The sequence below is a fragment of the Aphelocoma coerulescens genome, chromosome 9 (assembly GCF_041296385.1).
Source record: "Aphelocoma coerulescens isolate FSJ_1873_10779 chromosome 9, UR_Acoe_1.0, whole genome shotgun sequence".
NCBI lineage: Eukaryota > Metazoa > Chordata > Aves > Passeriformes > Corvidae > Aphelocoma > Aphelocoma coerulescens.
This window is the reverse complement of record NC_091023.1, coordinates 3,713,444-3,734,691: the sequence shown is the minus strand read 5'-3', so window position 1 is coordinate 3,734,691 and position 21,248 is coordinate 3,713,444. Positions and strand designations below refer to the sequence as shown.

At 49.8% G+C, this 21,248-nt stretch overlaps 1 protein-coding gene across 3 annotated transcripts in view; it reads right to left on the bottom strand.

The window, feature by feature from the left end:
• Window positions 1-3,647: 3,647 nt before the first annotated feature.
• HDLBP (high density lipoprotein binding protein) overlaps window positions 3,648-21,248 on the bottom strand; it is a 37,401-nt gene continuing 19,800 nt past the window's right edge. For all 3 annotated transcript variants that reach the window (XM_069024649.1, XM_069024650.1, XM_069024651.1), the window contains exons 4-28: window positions 20,906-21,060; window positions 20,215-20,430; window positions 18,384-18,590; window positions 17,709-17,924; window positions 16,687-16,893; window positions 16,375-16,482; window positions 15,746-15,850; window positions 15,233-15,311; window positions 14,426-14,565; window positions 14,041-14,145; window positions 13,630-13,743; window positions 13,221-13,307; window positions 12,914-13,045; window positions 12,374-12,592; window positions 11,312-11,533; window positions 10,868-11,086; window positions 10,026-10,164; window positions 9,472-9,626; window positions 8,760-8,864; window positions 7,966-8,100; window positions 7,275-7,418; window positions 6,915-7,100; window positions 5,383-5,499; window positions 4,834-4,962; window positions 3,648-4,194 (exon numbers count right to left, since the gene is read on the bottom strand). In XM_069024649.1, coding sequence (XP_068880750.1) covers window positions 4,108-4,194; window positions 4,834-4,962; window positions 5,383-5,499; window positions 6,915-7,100; window positions 7,275-7,418; window positions 7,966-8,100; window positions 8,760-8,864; window positions 9,472-9,626; window positions 10,026-10,164; window positions 10,868-11,086; window positions 11,312-11,533; window positions 12,374-12,592; window positions 12,914-13,045; window positions 13,221-13,307; window positions 13,630-13,743; window positions 14,041-14,145; window positions 14,426-14,565; window positions 15,233-15,311; window positions 15,746-15,850; window positions 16,375-16,482; window positions 16,687-16,893; window positions 17,709-17,924; window positions 18,384-18,590; window positions 20,215-20,430; window positions 20,906-21,060 — 3,728 coding nt within the window. In that variant the 3' untranslated portion in view covers window positions 3,648-4,107. The remainder of the gene's footprint in view (window positions 4,195-4,833; window positions 4,963-5,382; window positions 5,500-6,914; window positions 7,101-7,274; window positions 7,419-7,965; window positions 8,101-8,759; window positions 8,865-9,471; window positions 9,627-10,025; window positions 10,165-10,867; window positions 11,087-11,311; window positions 11,534-12,373; window positions 12,593-12,913; window positions 13,046-13,220; window positions 13,308-13,629; window positions 13,744-14,040; window positions 14,146-14,425; window positions 14,566-15,232; window positions 15,312-15,745; window positions 15,851-16,374; window positions 16,483-16,686; window positions 16,894-17,708; window positions 17,925-18,383; window positions 18,591-20,214; window positions 20,431-20,905; window positions 21,061-21,248) is intronic.

Sequence of the window (21,248 nt, the reverse complement as noted above, 5' to 3'; positions counted from 1 at the left end):
CTGGTTTGTCAGGCTGAGGGAAGGAGAGGCAGAAAGCCACCCCAGAAGCACAGGGCATGAAGGAAGGTGAGGATGGGGTGTCCCCCAGCTGCAGGATCTTCTGCAGCACATCTTCCTGCTTCCAGGCCTTCCTCATAGCCTTCAGCTCTGATTTTCTGCCCTCTGCGTACCACGGGCTTATGTACAACAGCAGCCTGCACGGCTACATGAACTCCACCTTGGCATACGCACCACGGGACTTTGTCCTGCACAGCAACACCCCCCGCAGGTGGGAGCCCCCTCCCGCCTCGCCTGGCTCCTCCTTCCTTCAGCTTGGATTTTGCCTTTCTCTGCCTCTGCCACAGCAAACATTTTGTTTAGCAGAGTGACTTTGAGCCAGGTCCACTTCGCTGAGGTCCTGGGAGCCCTCACTCATGCCAGGGCTGAGCATGTGCTGGACATGTCTGTGTGTGGGGCAGGGGGGAGGGTCACTTGCCACCGTTGTGGAGGGAGGCGCTTTTGTGAACATTAAATTCCCCCAGGGCCTGTGGGATGACCTGTGGGACTTAAGGTCCCAGCAGAAGCTGGCTGAGGGCTGGTTCTGCTGTGCTGCAGCATGCCCAGCTGGGAGCAGGAGTAACTGCCAGGAAGGTCGGTCAGTACCTGCTGCACTTTGCTCCCACAGATACAGAGCATTCAGGGACCAGGATGGCAGCCTGACCTTGACTCACTGGCAGCTGCTGGCTGTACGCTCAGGTTTCATCATCATCTTTGAGGTACCAGCTGCTGAGCCCAACTGGGTGGCTAAGGATGTGCCGCTGGGGCAGGGGCAAGGACTCACCACCACAGCCAACCCACATGTCCCATCCACTTCCAGCATTTGGATTTCATTATTGGACGTGTGACTGCATGGCTGGCATCTGACATTCCTGAGGCTGTGGAGGTTAAGATGAAGCATGAACAGTACCTGGCCAAAGAGGCTCTGGCTGAGTACAAGGTGGGCTGCAGCAGGTCATCTCCCTCCTCCTCTAAAGCCCTTTTTGCTTTATGCCCGCACTGAGGCACTGGCAAGCAGGAAGGTAGCCCTGGAAGAGGCTGTGGCCACTCCTGCTAGGACAAGTGCCAGCTCCCTGTTTCTGTGGTTCACATGCTATTGAAGAAACGGGAGATAAGAAGCAAGGCCAGGGTCACAGATCCAGCTGCAGGCAGGAACTGGGAAACCGAGCAGCTCGCCAGCAGCTGACTATCGTGGCAGAGTACAGCCCAGGGCACAGTACTAGGACAGAGGAGCTGCTGAGCAGCAGGTGTGCCATGCCCTCCATGGCTGCCTGGCACCTGGGCATTTGGGGATGGCTGTTGCTGAAGGTGGGAAGGGACACACCTGGCTCTGAGTGTCTGTCCCAGCTCATTGGTATTACTGCATACATGACCTGGCAGAGAGGGAATCAGAGCGGTGAGAAGGCAGACGAGAGGCTCTGGTTGCGGAGTAACTGAGCAAGAGGGACCATGGCTGGTGCCTCCCCCTCCTCCCTTATACCAGCAGCGTCCCTGGAACCAGCTGCCTGGAGGCAAGCAGGTTTGTGTTTCCCTAGAAGGAGCACGCAGCTTCTGCTGCTGCTCTCACCCCCTTCCTTCGAGCCACCGCTTGCCATGTGAGTCCCACCCCAGCAAGGGCATGGCCACAGTAAAGGCTCAGGTGTGCAAACTTGAAAGTCCTCAGCCCTGGCTAAACCCAGCCCAGCATGGACTGTCTTGGATCTCACCCCACCAGCAGAAATAATATCCACCACACTCCAAGCTGTTTCAGGTTTTATTTTAGAATTTATAAAATTCCAGTGTCATCCATACTCATGAGCCTTTTTACATGTTTGCATATAGTCTCCAAATTCCAAAGTTAAGGCCAAGGGATCATTGCTATGGAAACGTACAATATGGAAGACGTCAAAGAGAAGAAATGGACACATGCCACAGTCTGCTGCGGAAGGAGGGTGGTGGGGGGACAGTACTAGGTACAATCACTTCATGACCTTCTTTAGAGTGGAAGGTTGGGCTGTGGGGCACGAGCCCAAGGCAGTGGGTGCCCTGGATGTAACTCAAGCCTTGCTGTGCAACTGGTGAGGGCACGGGGACATAAAGAGGAGGAGGGGGTGATAGGCTTGGTGATGCAGGACAGACCTAAGCTACAGGGTATTAACCATTTCCTGACAGACGCAGATGGGAGGGTACCACCCTCGTTCCCCTTTCCCCGTGCTGGAGGCAAGGCCACCCTGGTCCTTCAGGGGCAACCGAGCACTCCACACGGGGCCATGATCCGTTTCACTTGGTTCTCAGACTAAAGGAGAGCACTGTGAGGTTTTGGTTTGACTTCTGCATAGCAGTGTCTGCCAAGAAGAGCTGGCGCAGGAAGGAAAAGCATCGGCATGTTGGGCCTGCCCCACGGAGGGAAAGGCAAGGCAGCTGGGCTCAGCCTGCCACAGCTGTGCTCTGTCAGCAGCACTAGAGAAGAGAGGCTAGGGCCTCCTGCTTGTCCAAGAGCTGAAGCAGCTGGGACAGAGGAATGGCTCAGACTACAAGCTCTGTAGGACTGATACAGAAAGTGGGGGGCACTCAAAAACCCCACGCTACACACCTCCCTCCATAAAGATGCAGTTTTCCTCTTACTGGCTGGAGGAGCTTGGATACAACCCCCTTTGAGCAAGCTGTGGCAGGGCCCAGGTGCAAGCAGCCCCAAGTACAGATCACAGATCACCCTCTACCACATGATGGAGGCCTCAGCACACACATCACCCCCCCAATGCTGTCGGAGCAGAAGCCTGGCTCACACAACCTCTGCAGCCCAGGGCTACGGCACAGCTGCACCCATGGCCCTGGGGCGAAGCCCTGTGCTAGCTCAGCATGCAGTCCCTGCAGATTCCCAGCCTGCCTCAGCATCTCCACGCTCTGCTTCCCTCTGGAGCAGCTCCCACAGCTGTGCAGACACAAGGCTCCTCTTGCTTCTCCTCCACGCTTCTGCTATCGCTGCCCAGGTGACAGCTGGAGTAGCTGCTAAACCATAACCATCGAGAGGCCCCCATCATATTGATGTCTGAGGTAGAAAGAAGGCAACAGGAACGGTGTGACTGCTGCTCGTGCTGAGCTGCTGCAGCACTAACAGCGGGCTACAGCGTCTCCAGGCTGTGTGTCCCGCCAGCTGCTCCGGAGCCGTGTCACTGCAGCGACCTCGGCCGAGCCAAACCTGTCCCATCCGGTCACACTGCCACGTGCTGGCTTCTCCTGCCTGCTCACACTGCTGGGAAGGGGGAACGAGAGACTGCAGGGAACTAGGAGTGAGGTCTCTCATCAAGCACTGGAAGACTGGTCAAGTGAGCAGGCTGGGGCTGTGCTTGGTGCGGCGCAGGGACGCGCGCTTGCTGTGCTCACAGGTGTTTTCCTGACCAGGGTAGCCATAGGTTTTTCTGGCCCCTTCCATCTCTGTTGTCTCTACAGCCTATTGAAGGTTTTGTTTCTTTTAAAAGCAGGTTTCTGCCCTTATAGATTATTTGAAGCTCTCCTCACAGTCAGCTATCAGCATTAAATGAATTTTTGGCAGTTAAAAGGAAAAAAAGTTGATTGCACTCTACAAAGGTAAGGTAAGGCCTGGGATAAACACAAAGGAAAGAGGGCAAACGTTTTGGCTTTAGAAAGTCAAGGAAATTTATTTCCTGAGGTCATGAGACAGGAAGTAGATTCCTAGCCACAGTAAAGGAGGTCTCCTAATGAAGGCGAGAATGCCTAGTCAGACATGCTCAAGAGAGCAGATTGCTCTGCTAGCGCTTGGGAAGCTGCGAATCTTAGCCACTTGGAGTCAATTATGAAGTTTCTAACAAAAACACACACATTTAGTGTTTGAATCTGAGTGGAAGTCTTGTTCCAAAGGAGGAAAGAATATCCATCAAGAGATGAGGGTGGGTCCTATACACGGTGATAGCTGAGGGGAGCAGGATGGGATCTAGCACTCCAGACACCATTAGGAGACCTCTTGGGACAATTGATTTGTGCTCCAGCCGCTGGGTCAGATTTCAGACAGGAAGTATTTGTGGCAGGTTAGTGTCAGGTCAGCGGGCTGGAGGAGTTTCTGCTTCCAGGTCATTATCGTTTGGGTCCCCAGGGAAGAGTCTTGGGGGCCACTTGAGCCCCAAAGCTGGGGAAGTCTTCAGAACTGCTCATATCAGGGGCCTAGAGCAAACAAAAAGGGAACAAGTTAAGCTCCTGCCCTGCTGCGAACTTACATGGTGAGGCCCTGAGCTAAACACCATCGCTGATATCCCAGGAGGAGACATTGGGGAAGGGACAAAAAGGATCGTTGTGGCCCCAGGACTGCCCAGGGTAGAGGGCCGAGCCATCTAGAGGTGACATTGAGGAGGGTGCAGATAAAGTGAAAAGGGCTCCAAGGGTCCCAGCTCAGTAACTGGGCCACTGGAGTAGAGTCAGGCCAGTCCTGCAGCAGCACTGGGGCAGCTGAGAATGAGCTGCTGCATGTCCCAGCTCAGAGCTGCAAACACTGAGCCAGTTCTGTGCCGCAGCAAGAGTCTCAAGTCCCAGGCCCTACCCCTAAAAATAACAAAGCCTGGCAGGATACTTCCTGGTAAGGATCCCCCATTCCCCAACAGCTCCAGAGTGGTGTAGCCAGAGTGGACAAGAGGTTGGGAAAGTGCTTTGAAAGCTGGACAGGTGAACCCAGGCCTGTACTCAGGCCACAAAGAGCAGCAAAAAGCTGCTTGCTCTGTCACCAAGGAGAGTGCTCTGTGTCCCCAGCACAGACAGAAGTGTCCCCACACTCTGTGCCCCCCAGCCTGTAGCACAAGCAGCACTCACCTTCTCGTTGTTGACAGTGGCCCAGGGGGCATCTCTCACCACAAAGCCCTTGGATGGGGCCTTGGACTCTTCATGTGAGGAGGGCTTCATGTACACCTGCATTGCCTCGTTGTCCACCACATCTGCAAGCTGCAGTAACACAACCAGTGAGGGGGGGATCTGGACAGCTCCTCAAACTAGTATAAAATGCCCACCCCTCCGTCTCACCACACTGCAACCTGTTCAAGCTCACCAGCCTGTTCTACAAAAACCAAAAACACTGTGCACTAGTCTGAGGGCCACAACTTTTAACTGGTGCAAGCTGCTACAAGGCAAGAACATGCACATCCTGGGGTGTCCAAGCATTCTCATTCACTGTCCTCTCCTGGACAGAGGGGGCAGTCCAGCTGGTTTGAGGGACAGCTGCAGTGGAGACTGACAGCCACTTGCACAGGGCTCAATTTCTCTGATGCAGTGGAAGAAAATACCACATGGACATAGTTCAGACATCCAGCTCTGTGGCAGGGGAAATTCTTGCTAAGCCCTGGCACAGATTTGCTGAACACTTACATATTCCTCCTCCAAGTTCAGGATGTGATCAATAGCTTCTTCCACGTTCTCAGGAAGTCCTGTCACAGTCACACAGTTGGGGTCAGGAGCCCCACTCTGGGGAAAGCGAATATCCACCTGTAGCACAAGGAACAGCACAAGACTTATACCTGCACATCTGAAATGCCAGAGACTCCCCACGAGCCCTGTCATTAGAATCACAGATCACTCTCACTGATGCCCTCACTGAAGCCACAAGTCTCTTTTGGACCTCCACAGCTCAGGCTGAGCTGCTCACTGAGGGGTGAGCAGGTATATACCTGGCCCCAAAGCTTGCCCAGTTTCCTGTGAAGGAAAGCAGAGCAGTCTGTAGTAAGGACCCAACTTCCAGCAGCCCCTGCTGCTCTCACTCCCAGAGGCTTGCTGATTTCTGGGCAGCTCCTGCAGCAGAGACAGGAGAGGGGCTGCATTTCCAGACACTGTCCTCACACTGCTGCAAGCATTTTCACCACTGAGCCATCACCATGAAGCACAATGAGCTTTCTGTGCCTGCCACAGAATAATCACTTTATAGAGCTGGCCTAGTGCACCCCATGCACAAGCACTGTGCTCTCTCACACCCTGCCTTCCAGATGGGTGCCAGAAATCTAAACAAGACAGGACCAAACCCAAAGGCTGCTCATTTGGGAAGCAAACAGTTTGTTTCAATAACTGAGCCCAGCCAAGATGCAGGTCTCCAAAATCCCATCCCTCTGTATTCACATTCACTGCTGCCCCTGCAGTAAAGCCTGCTGCTGATGCCATGTGCTTTCAGGGCAGAGGTCCCTGACCTTCCCAGAGCCAGCTGGCTTTGCCACATCCACAGCCCTGAGAATATGCCATGATTCCCAAAGTCAAGGGGATCCATGGTGGCCTAGAGGAAATCCAGAGGAATTCTCTGAGTTAAGCTCAAGTAGCTGGGAGGGTCTGGGGACAGCTCCTCACAGAGCATCCCAGCAAGAGGCCTGGCTGCCCACTTCCAGAAATCAGAGTAGCTGACATACACACCTCTGCCTCTCTCTCAAGATCAACTGGGACTCTGACTGCAAGAAACCCAACCAAAGGGCTGCAGAGGACAGAGCTCATGCTGCTTGCAGGGCAAATCCAGAGCACCAAGGAAGCATTCCCAGGTTCCTCTTCTGTCTGGATTCCAGCAAAACAGGAAAAGCTCCTGGCCTGGCTCCCAGAGGAACATGACTCAGAGCTGAGGTGGTGTGGGGATGCTTCAGCTGGTGTCTGGCTGTGGTCTGTCCAGGCTGTCCAGACACCCCAGCTGCCCTGGCGGATACCAGGGTGCCCTGGGCCAGGGATGCTGCTCATATGCTGATGGAGTTGAAGGTGAGCAAGGTAGCACTGGTTTTTTTTTTCATGTCTGTTCTAGCTGAAGGTGCTCAACACAAGCACAAGACACAAGAACCACAAGATGTGAGCTCATTCAGCACCAAGCTCTTTACCCAGGAGAAAGTGGCTGCCCAGGCCCAGCCTGACCTGAGTGGCATCGCCCCACTGCTCACCTTGAACTCATCCATGATTTTGCGGATGGCTTTACCACGTGCACCAATGATGCGTGCGTGAACACGATGGTCCAGAGTCACGTCCTCGGAAACCATCTGCTCCAGCTCGCCAACGATCTTCATGATGGCATCCCGGGCAGCCTCGGCGTTCTTCTCATAGCCAGTGATGGTGATCTGGTCCTGGGCCTGGGGCACACAGACACGTGAGAGACCAAGCTCATAAGCAGCTGAGCAAGCTTTCTCCCTGCTAATCCCCTTTACCATCCACCTTATCCAAAGGCAGTGGAGAGAGTTCAGAGCTCTCAAGAAGATGCTCAGAGACAACCACTAGCTTTCCTTGCACTCTGTCTGATCTCTCACCTGGCTTTCATCATCCTTGTCGGGGAACTGGATGTTGACCTCATGCTCTGTGCGTATCTGGGTGATCACTGCTCCCTTCCGCCCAATGATTTTAGGGTGATACTTGGGATCTACAGTGACTGTCAGTTTGAAGCTTCGCAAGGCCTGGAACAGGAGAAGCAGAGTGAGAACAGGGAACACACCATGGCTGCTCCAGTAATGTCCACTTAAGCCACAGCATTTCCTTCTGGCTTCTGAGATGCATGAAACAGATTTTGCAAGGCCATGCTTGAGTACCCAAGCCATCCATCCTTGAAAGCACAAGCTGGAGCCTTGTGCTTTCACCAAGTTCAGAGGGAAACTACAAACAGCAAACAACCACCCAACTCATCCCTCAGCTATTATTCAGAGCTGTGGTAAGGATTCAGTGAGGATAGGTACAGGGAGACTCACAGCACAGTGAGGTTCCTACCCACCACTGTCTTGAAGGTATGTGAAGGTGTGAGAGAGATCTGGACAGTCCAAAGTTACACTCCCAAACTGTCCTGTCAGTTCATGGTAAATGAGCTACCTTTGAGTAACCCATTTATGAGCATTCCACACCCACAGAGCAGCTAAGGGTGCTCCTAAAAGATGAGGTGTTCCTGGAGTCTGCACCCAGAGGCTGAAGCCATGCTTGGCTGGAAGGAAGAAAGACAGGCACAGGCCTTACCCGATCCTCTTGTTCAGCTTGCAGTTCCTTCACTCTTTCCAGGAGCCCGACCTTGGCACGGTCCAGGTTGGTAGCCAGCCCAGTGATGGTGATGATATCTGACTGCAGCTCAGGAGCAGGCACCTGGATGTTCACCTGAGTAACAAGTAGCAATTATCACTTTGTATATCACTGCTCATTCTGTATCACTTGTGATGCCTCTGACTGCAGGCTGGCATCTCGCTGGTCTCCCCTGACACCACGACCAGCTCCCACCCAGGCAGCCTACAAACCACAGAATGGTTGAGGTTGTAAAAGACCTCTGGAGGTCCTCAAGCTGGGCCACCTGGAGTCAGGTGCCTGGGACCATTTCTAGATAGTTTTTGCATAGAACTCTGTTTCTCCTGCCCCTGTGACAGCCTAGAGAGGCCAGGAAACAAATGTATGTTCAACAACACTGACTGCAGCCAACCTGCATCAGGCCCAGAGGGTCTGGAGAATTCTCCCAAATGGGTAGGCGCAACAGAGTTGTTTCCCAGGGCCCAGGAGGAAAACAACTCTCACCCTGATGAGGAATCCCTGCAGACACCAGCCAAGTCATGCAACACTCACAACATCAACACCGATCATACAGCTTCAGCACAAAGCCTGCCAAGCCCTGGACCCAGGGTCCAAAACGCACAGGGATCATTTTCCCATTATGGAGCCTTGGATTCCATGGCAGACCTGAGTATGTTGTAACTGTCCAAAACCCAAACACAGTCACTTACAGATTCTCCAGGACAGAGGAGATGGAAGGAAGGGCAACAACTTACTTCAAACTCATCCATCATTTTGCGGATCCCACTTCCTTTCTGGCCTATGATGTAACGGTGAAGATCAAAGGGAACTTCCACCTCAATGGTGACAGGAACCAGAGCCTGCAGGGGATGGAGCATGGCTTACCAGTGAAAAGACCTCTCCTGTCTTCTAGCTTGCCATATACTTGCCCAAAAGAACATATTGCTGAACAGAGGTACACTCCCTTGTAGTCAGGATACAAACTTGACAGGAAGAGAAGACAGCTGGGAACCCCAAAATGACCCGTTGCATGTTTAAGCACGTTTTCCAAACAAACCATCTGAAACCCCACCTGGGCAACAGGTTGTTTTCATATCCTTTGGAGACTTGGAAAACATCACTACAGAAGCATGGCAAGGTCTACTGAACCTAGAATGACTCAGCCTCAATCAGACTCCTCCTCTTCCCAGCTGTGCTCCATAAAACAAGCATGTTATGCTTTTTATGGCAAGTAACTTGGGGCTGCTTACAAGCTCTAGCAATTGCAAGGTCAGGCCGTACGATTCAAGGTGTCAGGCTAAGTCACAGAGCAGAGGGGCTTCCCTCGAGCAGTGCAGACCCCCTCTACAGCCAGCATCACTGACCACTTGCATTACACCTGGACTGAGTAGCTTTTACTACCCCCACCAAAAATTACATCCAAGCATCACTACTTTAACAGGGTAAGGGGCTGAGAAAGCCACACACCTGCAGCGCCTCCTTTGCTGCCTCACACTTCTCCCTGCGGCCAGAGATGATGATGATATCGCACTTCTTCGGAGAGCTGGGATCTGTGTCCTTCCCCTCCTTGCCTTCCCCACCTTCCTCACCATTCTCCTGCACAGCTGGCTCCGCAACAGGGGCTGAAAACATGGAAAGTCTTGTGTTCAATACACAGAGCCACCTCCTTGCTCATCATCTCCCTCCTCCAGATCCTCAGGCTCAGCCATCAGTGAGAACTCAGAGAGACCTCAGAAAGCCCACAGAGCCCTTTTTGTCAGGCTAAGTCCTCATCCTCCCTGTACTCTGCAGTGACAACATGTTCACAACACCCAGGCCTGTGGTTTGACCTCCTGAAACTGTCCCCTTCCCAAGAGGGCAAGGCTGATGCTAAGCCCAGATTCAAGGACACTGCAGGAACACCAGTGATCAGTTCTCTCCATAAATTTTAAGTAGAACATGTCCACTGGAGCAGAGTGTAGGCTACACTACACTCATTTGATCATCCCAACTACCATGTGAACATGCATCCATAGGTATACCTGGGTTTTCCTCCCTGTCAGGGAATTTGATCTGGACGCCAAAGTCCCGGGTGATCTGCTGGATCCGGGATCCTTTGGGGCCCATAATGGAGCGGTGGAACTTTTGTGGGATGGTGCATTCGATTGTCACTTGAGCTTCCTGTGGGAAAGCAGAGTTGCTCTATTGCAATGCAGCCTCTTTCACACCAGGAGACAGGATGTTTGTGCATGGTGAAATCCAAAACCGACACAGAGAGGGGTCAAAAAAGATAACAATGGCTGACAGGGGAAGAACTGAAAATTTCCTAGAATTGTTTCTCTCTCAGAGAAGAGCAGAGGATTTAAAGAAGGCTGCCTTCAACTCAGGACATTAAAGGCTTCCAAGAGCCAAGTTCAAACTCTTTATTACCCTGAGGAGGAGGAAGCATTAGAAGAAATGAAAAAAAATAAAGAAAGAAGGGAAGAGAACAGGTTTGACAGTTGACTGCTTCCAAAAACCAACACTAACAGTGCAGGAAACCCCTGAAAGCAACCACTGCCCAAGGCCAGACACGAAGAGGCACAAGAAGGCTCTGATCTTTTAATGTCTAGGCGCACATCAAGGAGTGGTCTCCTACTTTCACCCCTAAAAACGAAGAAGATGGTCAGAGGAGGCAATTCATTCATACAGCAGTGCCATTTTGGAGCCAGCTGTACCCCCAGGCCAGGATCTAAAGTCTGCAGACCTTGTATGCTGACAGCAAAGGTTCCGATCCAAGAACTACCATGGGACTTGTTCACAAAAAGCTTGGTCATACAGCAGTTTCAAGCAGGACACTGCTGAAGGAACAGAATACAGGAGAAACAGTTTTTCTACAACATACCAGGTCCTCAATGATCTCCTGGATGCGCTTCTTGGCTGCCTCCACACAGTCCTTGGCTCCCTTGAGGGTGACTTTATCGCTCTGGGTGCCGGAGCGCGGGAAGCTGACCATCACACCACCGTATTCATCTGCAATCTCACGCAGAACTTGTCCTCTACGGATGACAAAGTGGCGGTGGTGCTTGGGGTCAACCACCATGGAGTCTTCAACCACGTTATCCTGCCAACACACAACAGCTAGTCAACCCTGCCTGTCCTGGTGATAGGCATGAGCTGGCTGTACTCAACAGCCATCAGCTTACAACCTCACTCCAAGGTAAGGAAGGATCTTCCTGAGCTCCCATGAAGGGCAGGGCAGCAAGTATTTTTAGGACAAGCAGGTCCTCCACACTGACTCGTTACACCTTGCCACAGTGAAAGGAAAGAAAGTAGAAAAAGTTCATACCAAGTTCTTGATGAGAGCCTCCAGCTCCTTCTGTGCCTCTTTGACAGCCTCCTCTGTTCCCATGATAGTGATCAGCTCCTGATCTTTATCCTCAGAGGTGGGGAAGATGATGCGGGCCCCCGTGTTGTCTCGCACCTTACGGATGTTGCCACCACCCTTACCAATAAGGAATTTATGGTACTCTGGCTTTGCACGGAGGTCCACAGTATAACTCTTTGTTTGCTGAAAAGAGCCAGAGACCCATGGAACGTGTCAATATATAGAAAATATCCATCAGCACCAACAGTCAGCATGTAGATATGTTACATGCACCCACATACAGAGCGCTGCAAAAGCAATGTAGGTGTAGTGTGCCGTTGAAAGTAAAAAAGGTATACAATGTCTTAAATTAAAAACACTACCCCAAAGATATTGTCAGGGCCAAAAAACTAACTGTACACTCAGCATGACCAATGAGAGGATTAGCAGAGACTTCCCTAGGAGAAGGGTCTGAACAGCACAAAAGGCAACACAATCATTTGCTAACTGACTACTGCAAGCCAGGCCCCAGGCAACCAACCAGTTCCCAGGGAGAACATGTTCACATGCTGACCCTAGAAAGATTGCTATTAAAATGACCAGTCAGTCAGCCAGCCACAACTCAGAGCAAGGTCTTGTAACCAAAAGCTCTCAAATCTGAATGTATGCAGTGAAATGGATGACTGGAGCCAAAATTCAGAGATTAAGAAAAAAGGAGCTCTGCAGAGTAAACTGTTTCAGAGAAGTGTGGATACCCAAGAGCATTCAAACCACAGATGCAGGGAGCCTTAACTCTCAGTATGTCATCAGCCTGGGCAGAGATGCATTACAGACAGTTCTACTACCCATGAGTGAAGAACTCATTGTCACAAGGATAGAAGTATAGCTTTCTTTTAATCATCCAAACTGTACTCAAATCCTCAAAAGAGGATTTGTTTGACTGATGCCAAAGGCTTCCACGCAGACAGAGGGAATCACTTCAACCCCCAAAAAGAAACAGCTGGCCAAACCAACCTGCTCCTTCCCCTGTAGGACAAGGCTCACCTTCTCCTCTGCCAGATGTAGCAGCTGTTTCTTGGCTTTCTCCACATCCTGGGCTGGGCCCCTGATGGTCACAGTGTCACTGCCAGAGCCCTCTGTGGGGAAGTGGATGTGGACTCCACCACACTCCTCCATGATGGAGCGGATGAAGCGGCCTTTGGCGCCAATGAGGGAATTGTGGAGTTTGGAAGGAATAGAGACCTCCACTTCTGTGATGTTGGCCTAAGTGAGGACAGTACGGGGTGTTAGTCAAGCTGTAGCAATGTGTTTGCACAGACTCTGCTTGCCCTCTAACTCCCACATTGCCAGGAGCTTTGCAGAGCTGAGTGTCAGAAATGCCTGACCAGAGGGAATTGAGACTGGCCACTCCTAACACATGAGCAGCCACAAACTTCAGCTGAAGAGTCAAGAACAGACTGACATCCACATTTGTCTCCCTCCTGCCACGCCCCACTACAAGTGCTTCTATATTTATATCTCCTATAACTCCTATATTTATGTTTTCAAGTCCCTAATCCACCACAGGCCAGTTGTTTCACTTACCAGTTCCTTTTGGATAGCCAAAATCCTGTGGCGAGCAGCCTCACAGTTTGCTCTTTTGCCCGTGATAACAATTGTCTCTGAGTTGCTGTTCTCAGCTGGGAGATCTATTTTGGTGTTGCTTTCTTCACGGATCTGCCACAAAAAAAAAAAAAAATCCCAGCAAAATCATTTGAGAGGTGTCCTGTATCAGAAAAAAAGGCCTTGGAGGTTTTATTTTACATTACCAATGAGCAGGGGAGACCAGAGAATGAGATTTTGCTGCAGGCAGTCACCATAATGAGCAGTGAAGACAGGAAAGAGATCTCACCTTCTTGATGTTGGCACCTCCTTTCCCTATGATGTTCTTGTGGAATTGTTTGAAGATGGGAACAGAAATAGAAAAGCTGTTTTCAACCTAAGAGAGAAAGGGAGAATTAAAGATTACACCATCCTGGCAAGTGAGGCCCCATCCCAGGAACTCTATAAACAAGCTTTTGACAACAGGTTTAGACCCAAGGAATTCTCTATATGGGACACTTCCAAGAATAAGCAAAGATATGCACTTTCTCCTATAGCCCTTAAATAACAGGTATTACCTGCCTGCCCCCATATAGGTAGAACAATGTCCACAGTTTCCTCATCTTGAGGTGTGTCAGCCCTAGCCACTACAGGTCTGCTCTATTCCAGGGTTATCCAGGCATGGAACAGAGAAAACAGCAGATAGAAGTCTCCCTTACCAGGTCTGCCACCATCTTTTGCATGTACTTGGTGCACTTCTCCACCTCGTTTTTGGGACCTCTGAGTTGGACAATGTCACTCTTGTGTGCAGGGTCTGGGAAGTTGATGATAACCTGCAGGAAATGGTCAGAGTCAACTCAAACAAATGCAAGAATTATCATGTCAGACATGTGCAAAGGTTAGAGGGATCCTGCACATCCCCTTTGCCATTCAGAAGCAGGTAACCACATCAGCAGTCTCTGGCCAGAAGAACCATCTTCTCATACACATTAGATGTATGAGCAGACACATATCAGTTAGGTATTTCTCACACTTACAGGGACAACACATTTATGACTTTAGTGACCATATGTCTATTACCAATGTAGGAAATATGCCCTCTGAATTCCTCATCTCCTAGAAAGCCTTACCTCTGGGAACTTCTCCCGGATTTCCCGGATCCGCTCGCCCTTCTGCCCAATGATGGTCCGGTGGAATTTCTGCTCAATGATTAGGTCCTTGGTGCGTTCATTTTCCTGTGGAGAACAGAGTTTACACGGAGTGTTCAGCAGGAGAGACACGTACTTGTAATTACCAGTTTGCTGGTAACAACAGCTTCCTTGTCATCAGTGCTTTTCCTCCAGACATAAGTCACTCTAGGTTGACTGAGAAGGGGATCCAAGGGAATAAAGGAACTTGCACTTGTCATGAGATCCAAGTGCTCAGTGGGCAAGGGGCACACACCTCCACCAGAAGGTTACTAGGGAACACAAGAGCTCAAACCCTGTGGCCTCCCAGGCATCACATCCCACTAACCATACGGGAAGCGAGTTCCAGCAGCTCTTTCTTGGCCTGTTGGACCCCCTGTGGGTCTCCTTCAATTCTGATCAGGTTGCTCTTCTCATTGTCCGGGGGAATGCGCACAGACACCTTGTAGAGGTCCTTAATCCTGTTAACTGCAGGGAAAGGGCTGTGGTGACACACTCTGCTAGGCCAAGATTTGGAAGCAAAGACACCTTGACTAGAGGCTGTTTAAGAAGTACATCAGCCTCTGAGGAAAGGCCAGAGGGGTGGAGTTGAATCAGAGGAAAGTGCCTCTTCACCCTGGGGTTCAGCAAGAGCAGATCTGTGCTACACAGGAATCTGTACAATTAAATACAATGGCATCTAGAGCCAATAGCTCACTTGCCAGAGTGAGGCATCTGTTTCTTCCCCAAACAGCACCATATTTAGACTAGAAGATACTTATTCATTTCTAATCCTAAATTCTTTTTTGGGGAGAAACTCACCATGCAGATTTCTACCACCCCCACCTGAGTTCTAAAATGAAATTCACATAGGCCAACTTGAAAAAAAGATAAAAGACAACTCTCCAACCGCCCCAACATACAGAAATTCTGCCAGGACATGGCAAAGTAATCTGTTCAGTTTTCCCTGACATTTCCAATACATTAAAGCCATCGCAAGGCCACACTGCCCATTTATATCCTTGTGCCAGCTTCACTCCAGAAGGGCAGAGGCAATGTAATGGAAGCAGCACCCTGGTTGAGCAGCAGAGCCATGATATGATTGACTACTCAGAGAGTCTGGGCACAGGAAGGATAAGAAAGGCACTCCACTTACTGTTAGCTCCGTTCTTGCCAATGAGGTGTCGGTGGAATTTGTGGTCAACGTTGATTTCTGCATAATCCATCCGGTTGATCTATAAAGAATTGTACAGGGCTAGGCAAGGCAGGCCCCCTCTGCTGCTGCCTGTGCCCACTGCCAGTGCAGGCACTAACTCCAGCTGAGAGCTACAAGCACTCCTCCTGCTAGTGAGCAGAGCAGAACACTCCTCTGCTTTGAGCTGAGAGCACCATGCTTGTGAAACATTTAAAGGGACTTAAATGCCTCTCCAGCTGTGACTGAAAGAGAATCTTTCCTTCCCTGCATCAAAAGACTTAAGATGTGCTGGTGATTTTTTAAGAAAAGCTTCATAACCAAGGTTTTTGTTCATCTGTCACACAACTTGCCTTCTGCAAGTTCTGTTAAGCCTGTGAAAACACCCACAGATGGGAGCTACACTTTATCTCTGCTCTGTTGCCCCACCTTTCCCCACTTTCCTCTTATATACCAGAACTAGTACCACCAACTTACCAGATCCTTGACCATGACTTCAATCTGTTCCTGAGCCACATTCACATCTTCTGTAGGTCCTTCCAAAGTGATTTTGTCTTCTCCTTCAGTGAATTCGATGTGAACCTTGAGACACAAGGCAAGGAAATCAGTAAGAATTTTCCAAGACACAAGCCAGGTCGATGCTGTCAGTCAGGCCTACTCCATCAATCCCTACCACTAAGGTTACACATGGTTTCAGAAGTAGGCAAGTTACAATTTTGGCCACATCACAGTGTCTAGAGCATAAAATTTTCATGCTGTCCTGGAGTCTGTAAGGGCTTTGGAGAAGATCCTCACCTAACCTTTCTCCAGATACCATCTAACTCACCAGGGAGAAGCCTCATTGAAGTCAGCATTTCCAGGTCTCCTACTACATCAATTCTCCAAATAGTAACACGTAAAGCTTCCTTTGAAGGACTCAACCCTTGAAAGTAACATAGGATGGGGAAGTGTTCGAGGCACTAGAATTTGGTAGTTCCCCTGAATATTATAAGATCTGTGCCATTTCCTCCCTGGTTTTATCCATGCTAAAACACATTTCTCTCTCTACAAAGAGTGAGCTGGATTAAACCATATTCTTCTTTGCTAAGCTAATAGCTCATCCATACCTTTGGCATCTGCTGAGTTATTTTGGCCAGGTTTTGTCCTTTCTTTCCAATGATGAAACGATGAAGCCAAGAGGGGGCTGAGACCGAGGAGACGGTAAAACTGTTGGCCTGAGAGACAGAGAAGCTGTTGGGTGGACAGACTGGAAGAGGCCTTCACAAAAATTCACTTCCAATTCCCATGCTGCACCCTTGTTATTGAGTTCTAAGCTGCATCTCTGACAGCCTGACAGAGCCCACCCCCTCCACCTGTCAGAGCCCAGGGATGTATCTTTGTGGGGCTTTCAAAGGAGGCCTGGCCCATCCAGTCAGTACCTTTGCATAGACTTCAGTCAATGCTTGCCCAAGCTTTTCAGGCTCGCCTCGCAGTATCACCGTCTCCGAGCTACTGTCAGTGGGTGGGATCTCGACAGACACTCCAGTTTTCTCCAAGATCTCCTGCAGGGAATTACCCTTGGGGCCGATGACATACTTGTGCTGGGACTTCTTCACCTCCACAGCGATGGTAGTGGTCTTCTTTTTCTGTAGGAGCAGAGGCACTGGAGCATCAATCACAAGGGAGCAGGGAAGGACAAAAGTGAAAGGAAGAGACACAAAATGCAGTGAAGCTCAGCACCCAGGAAAGATCAAAGCAAAGGTGAGCACAGGAGTTCTGCAGTACCCTAGCATCTCTGGGATCCTGCCTACAGAAAGCCCTATTCTCAAAAATTTACAGGTGAAATACAAAAATTCTGTTTAAGCTCCCTGGGACACTACATGGAAGAGACCACATACACACCCCTGCCCTTGCACAATGCCCAGCTGTCCCCAGGCAGCGCTGTAATGCAACACCACGCTATAAGATGATTATCTGTGTTGAAATTCAGACTGGTACAAAAACAGACGTAACCATGAGGAAAAACAGACCAACAACCCACAACAAGGATATTCACAGTGATGCTGGCAGTGGAAAATAAACTGAAGTGAAATTTACTCTTCAGCAACTTCTACTCATGTAACAACTTTGATACTGTCAGTTGGCCACACTGTAGCCTTCACACTTCCCTCCTTCCTTTGCAGCACCTGTGAAAACATGCATCCAGAGAGCTCTTTGTGGTCTGCTAATTTCCATTACACAAAAACGCAGGAGATCTGTCACCTCCTCAGCAGAATCACCCCAAGTCCCACTCTGCTGAGCAAGGAAATGGTAAGACCCAGGTCCATGTACTGCAAGGGCTGCTGAGCAAGAGCTGACACGAGGAGTATGGAACTGAGGGATGCAGAGAAGTAGAACAATAAGGGAAGAAGGGCTGTGAGCAGGTGGGGGGAAGATGGGAAGCTCTAGGGACCGTCCATACCTTCTCCTCATAGATCTTCTTAACACGAGCCACAGCCTGGGCTAGCTGTTCCTTCTCCCCTGTGAAGACTATCTCTGTCTTGTTAACGCTGGGCGGAGGAATGTTGATGCGTGTCCCTGTCTCCTGCATGAGCTCACTCACCAGCTTGTTGTAAGGGCCAGCAATGAAGGGATGGTACACTTTCTCCACATCCAGCCGCTCCACGGCACGCTTATCCTAAAAGTATCCAGAACAGTCCTCAGTGGAAACTGCTGTCAGTATTACCATCTCTGCCACATACAGCTGGATTCCCAGTGCTGTCTTGCTTGGCACTCTAGCCCAAGCACCCTTTCCAGTTTGCAGGCTCCATCCCTTTCTGTCTACAAATAGTGCTGTTCCAAATTTATGATATTCACATCTGTAATCTCCCGTCTTATCTCAGCTGGCATCTAATATGGTTCACTTCAAAGTACAAAAAGTGCTTATCTGACTTTAGAGACTGATAAAAGGGTGCACCAGAAGGTGCAGAACCTGGAAGCAGTGATCAAACAGCCAGTGGAAGGGTATACATCTCCGTTCAGACTAACAGTGTTAGCACTGGCTGTGCCCATCGTGGCTACAAACACCAAATATACCATGGAGAACCAAAATGGCCGTTCAGATAATAACATGAGAGAGATCACAGGACTGAAGTACCTGCTCAGCAGAGATAAGCAGGATCTCGTGCCGGGCCTTTTCAATCCCTTCTTTAGTGCCAGTGATCTTGATCTGGTTGCTGGGGTCATCTGGGCGGGGGATCTGGATTTTGGTTGCGGTTTTGAGCTCCAGGTCCTGCAGCTTCTCACCATTCTTTCCAATGACAAAACGATGGTGCTCCTTGGGGATGGCAACTGTCGCTGAAGCCTGCAACACAAAGGCCAAGCATCTATGAGAGCCCTTCCCTGCACAGGGATTTTCAGATGCTGCTTAGTGGCACAACTGAGGAGGAAACACAATGTCTTCTGGCACATCCTGTCCAAAGACTGATACTACACCACAGGAGTTGATCTATAGTGCCTGTATTCCAGGAGTCTAAACCCCACTATTCCCTCAAAAGCCTTCTGTTTGCCCAGGAGCAGTACTCTGAATAAGCAAAGGCCTTCAGGCACAGATGAGGAGGTGTCTACACTCCACTGTCTCACGGTCTCTCAGCACCAGAGAGCAACTGGGATGACAGCTCTGGGGTAGAGTTTATCTGAACTCTGATATCTGCTGCCAAGGCTACAGAGAAGAAGACATAGTCTGACTCCTAGGAAACTGAAATTCAACACCAGAAACTTACTCCAGCAGGCAGAGAGCTCAAATATGCTTACCACTACTGGGTGCTAAGGTGTCTTCAATGCAGCACACGCTGCTTCAGGGACTGCTTCTAGATGGTTCCTCTTGAAAAAGAGGGGTCCTCAGAGCTTCTCTCAATCTAGCATTAAAGGGCTGGTTTGTAACAGGGATTCCTGACTTCTTCTCTTCTCAATGAGTTTTTACTGACCTCACTGATAGTTTAGGATTGCTACTATGCTCTTGATCCCTGTGAATATGTAACTACTAACTAACTAGACACTTACAATTCAACCTACAATGGAAAAAGAAATAAATCAAATCAAAGCCAGATCACTTGGTGTGACTCTTCAGCTTTCTGTCCACATTAGGCCAGTCAAGCCTAAGAGAAGTTGCAACACAAGACACACCTTTCAGACCTGGGGCCAATTAGGAGGGATATTTGAGGACAGTGGGGTATGGATCTGTGGTAGTACAACCTGAACTATTTCTTAAGACGCACATTATGTAAGGTTTGTCCCTTTTTCTTCCCTCTGGCAGGGTATGACACACAGGCTGAACAGCACTGAGCAGATATGGTATTACCTACCTATTGCATTAACTACCTTGGACATTACACTTTAAAACACACCATGACACCTGGCTGTGATGTATCTTAACAAGAACTACCATTTTGATAATGAACTCAAGAACCTGAAGGCAAGAAATCAAAATTCAGAGGACTGAAAGGAGAAGCAACTGAAACAAGGAGTCTGCAATTACTTACCAATGGGGCTCAAGTTACACAACCCAGAACCCTGATCTGAAGCTTTCAGCATTTGGCAGAACTCCCTCTTCTCTACTTTTCTTTCTCCCAACCCTCCACATTCTTCTCTGAAGGACTTCAGAGAAAGCACCATTCCAGTCTCACACACCACGAATTTTGTGTGAGGGGTCTGTACCTTGCCAGCACCAGCACCTCAGCACAAAGTCACAGATTGAAGACTCCACCCTTCATGCAACACCATGGCCTGTAATTAGCTTTGAACCCTATTTTAAGACTCATTTCCATTCCAAATTGCCAATTGTATGCTTTGAAAATACATGGCAAAGCTGAATTAGTCATCTAATAACACCTCTTTGGCTTATAAGCACACACACCCAAGGGTCTCAAAGCATTTGGGAGTCTTGGGGAAGAGCAGGGATCAAGTGAGAAACAGTTAGCTGCCCTCACCTGAGTCTGCAGTCGAGCAACAATTTCCTTCCGAGCCTTCATGACTGCTTCCAGCTTGCCAGAGACCATGATGGAAAGGCCCTGGTCCTTTGCGAGAGACAGCTCCAGGTGAGCTCCTGTCTTCTGCATGATGTCAAGGCAGATCTTGGCCTGCTCACCTTCTCCAAACTGATTCATGTCCTTGTATTTCCTCTCCTCCAGCGGCACATGAAACACCTGCTCAGCCACAGACAGATAAAAGGGCACAACAAGCTGTCAGTGTGCTTTTGCCTGACAGTTCCTCTCTCTTTCATGCCCATACAGGACTTAAATGGCAAGCTGACCTCCCTCCCAGGTCTGTGCACTGCATCAACCAGCTGTGCCCAGGGAAGTGCAGGAGCACTGCAGCATGCCGTCTGTCCCACACTAGGAATCTTCCTAAAGGGGGATTAGCACTCATTACAGGAATTCTGCAATCCTCCCTTCAGGTCTGCTTCAGCTGTTTGTGGAACAGGGATACAGAGCTCTTTCTGGACAGTTTTCCAACACATCCCTCCCCTCCAGAGCAGTCCTAGCTCTCAGCTGCAGTACCAGGGTAAAACATAACAAAGAAGCTGACATAACAAGGATTTCATACTTCAGGGAATGCTTCACTTCACGTACTTTTGGGAGCAGGAAAAAGACAGGACATAAGACATCCACTCCCACCAACCTGAGTGATGACAGAAGCCTTTATTGGTCGAATTTTGCTCCAGGGACCAGCAGGCTCCTGGGCAGCTTCCAAACATGGTGCTTTCTCAGGGAGTGGAGGGAAGGCTTCCTTGTAGGTTGGAGGATCATTCTCTTCTTCAGAGTTTAAAGCTGTAACTAGAGTAAAGCAAATAGGGTAAATGAGTTACCTTGCCTGCAGAAATGCCCCTGTTCACAGGCAGTGCAATTGCAATTAGGCACCACTAACAAGGGAGAGCAAATGGCTTGTGCCCTGCTATTAATCCTATTACAGCTATGCCTATGGGGCTGCCAAGTCTGGAGCACGACTGACATCAGCATAGCAC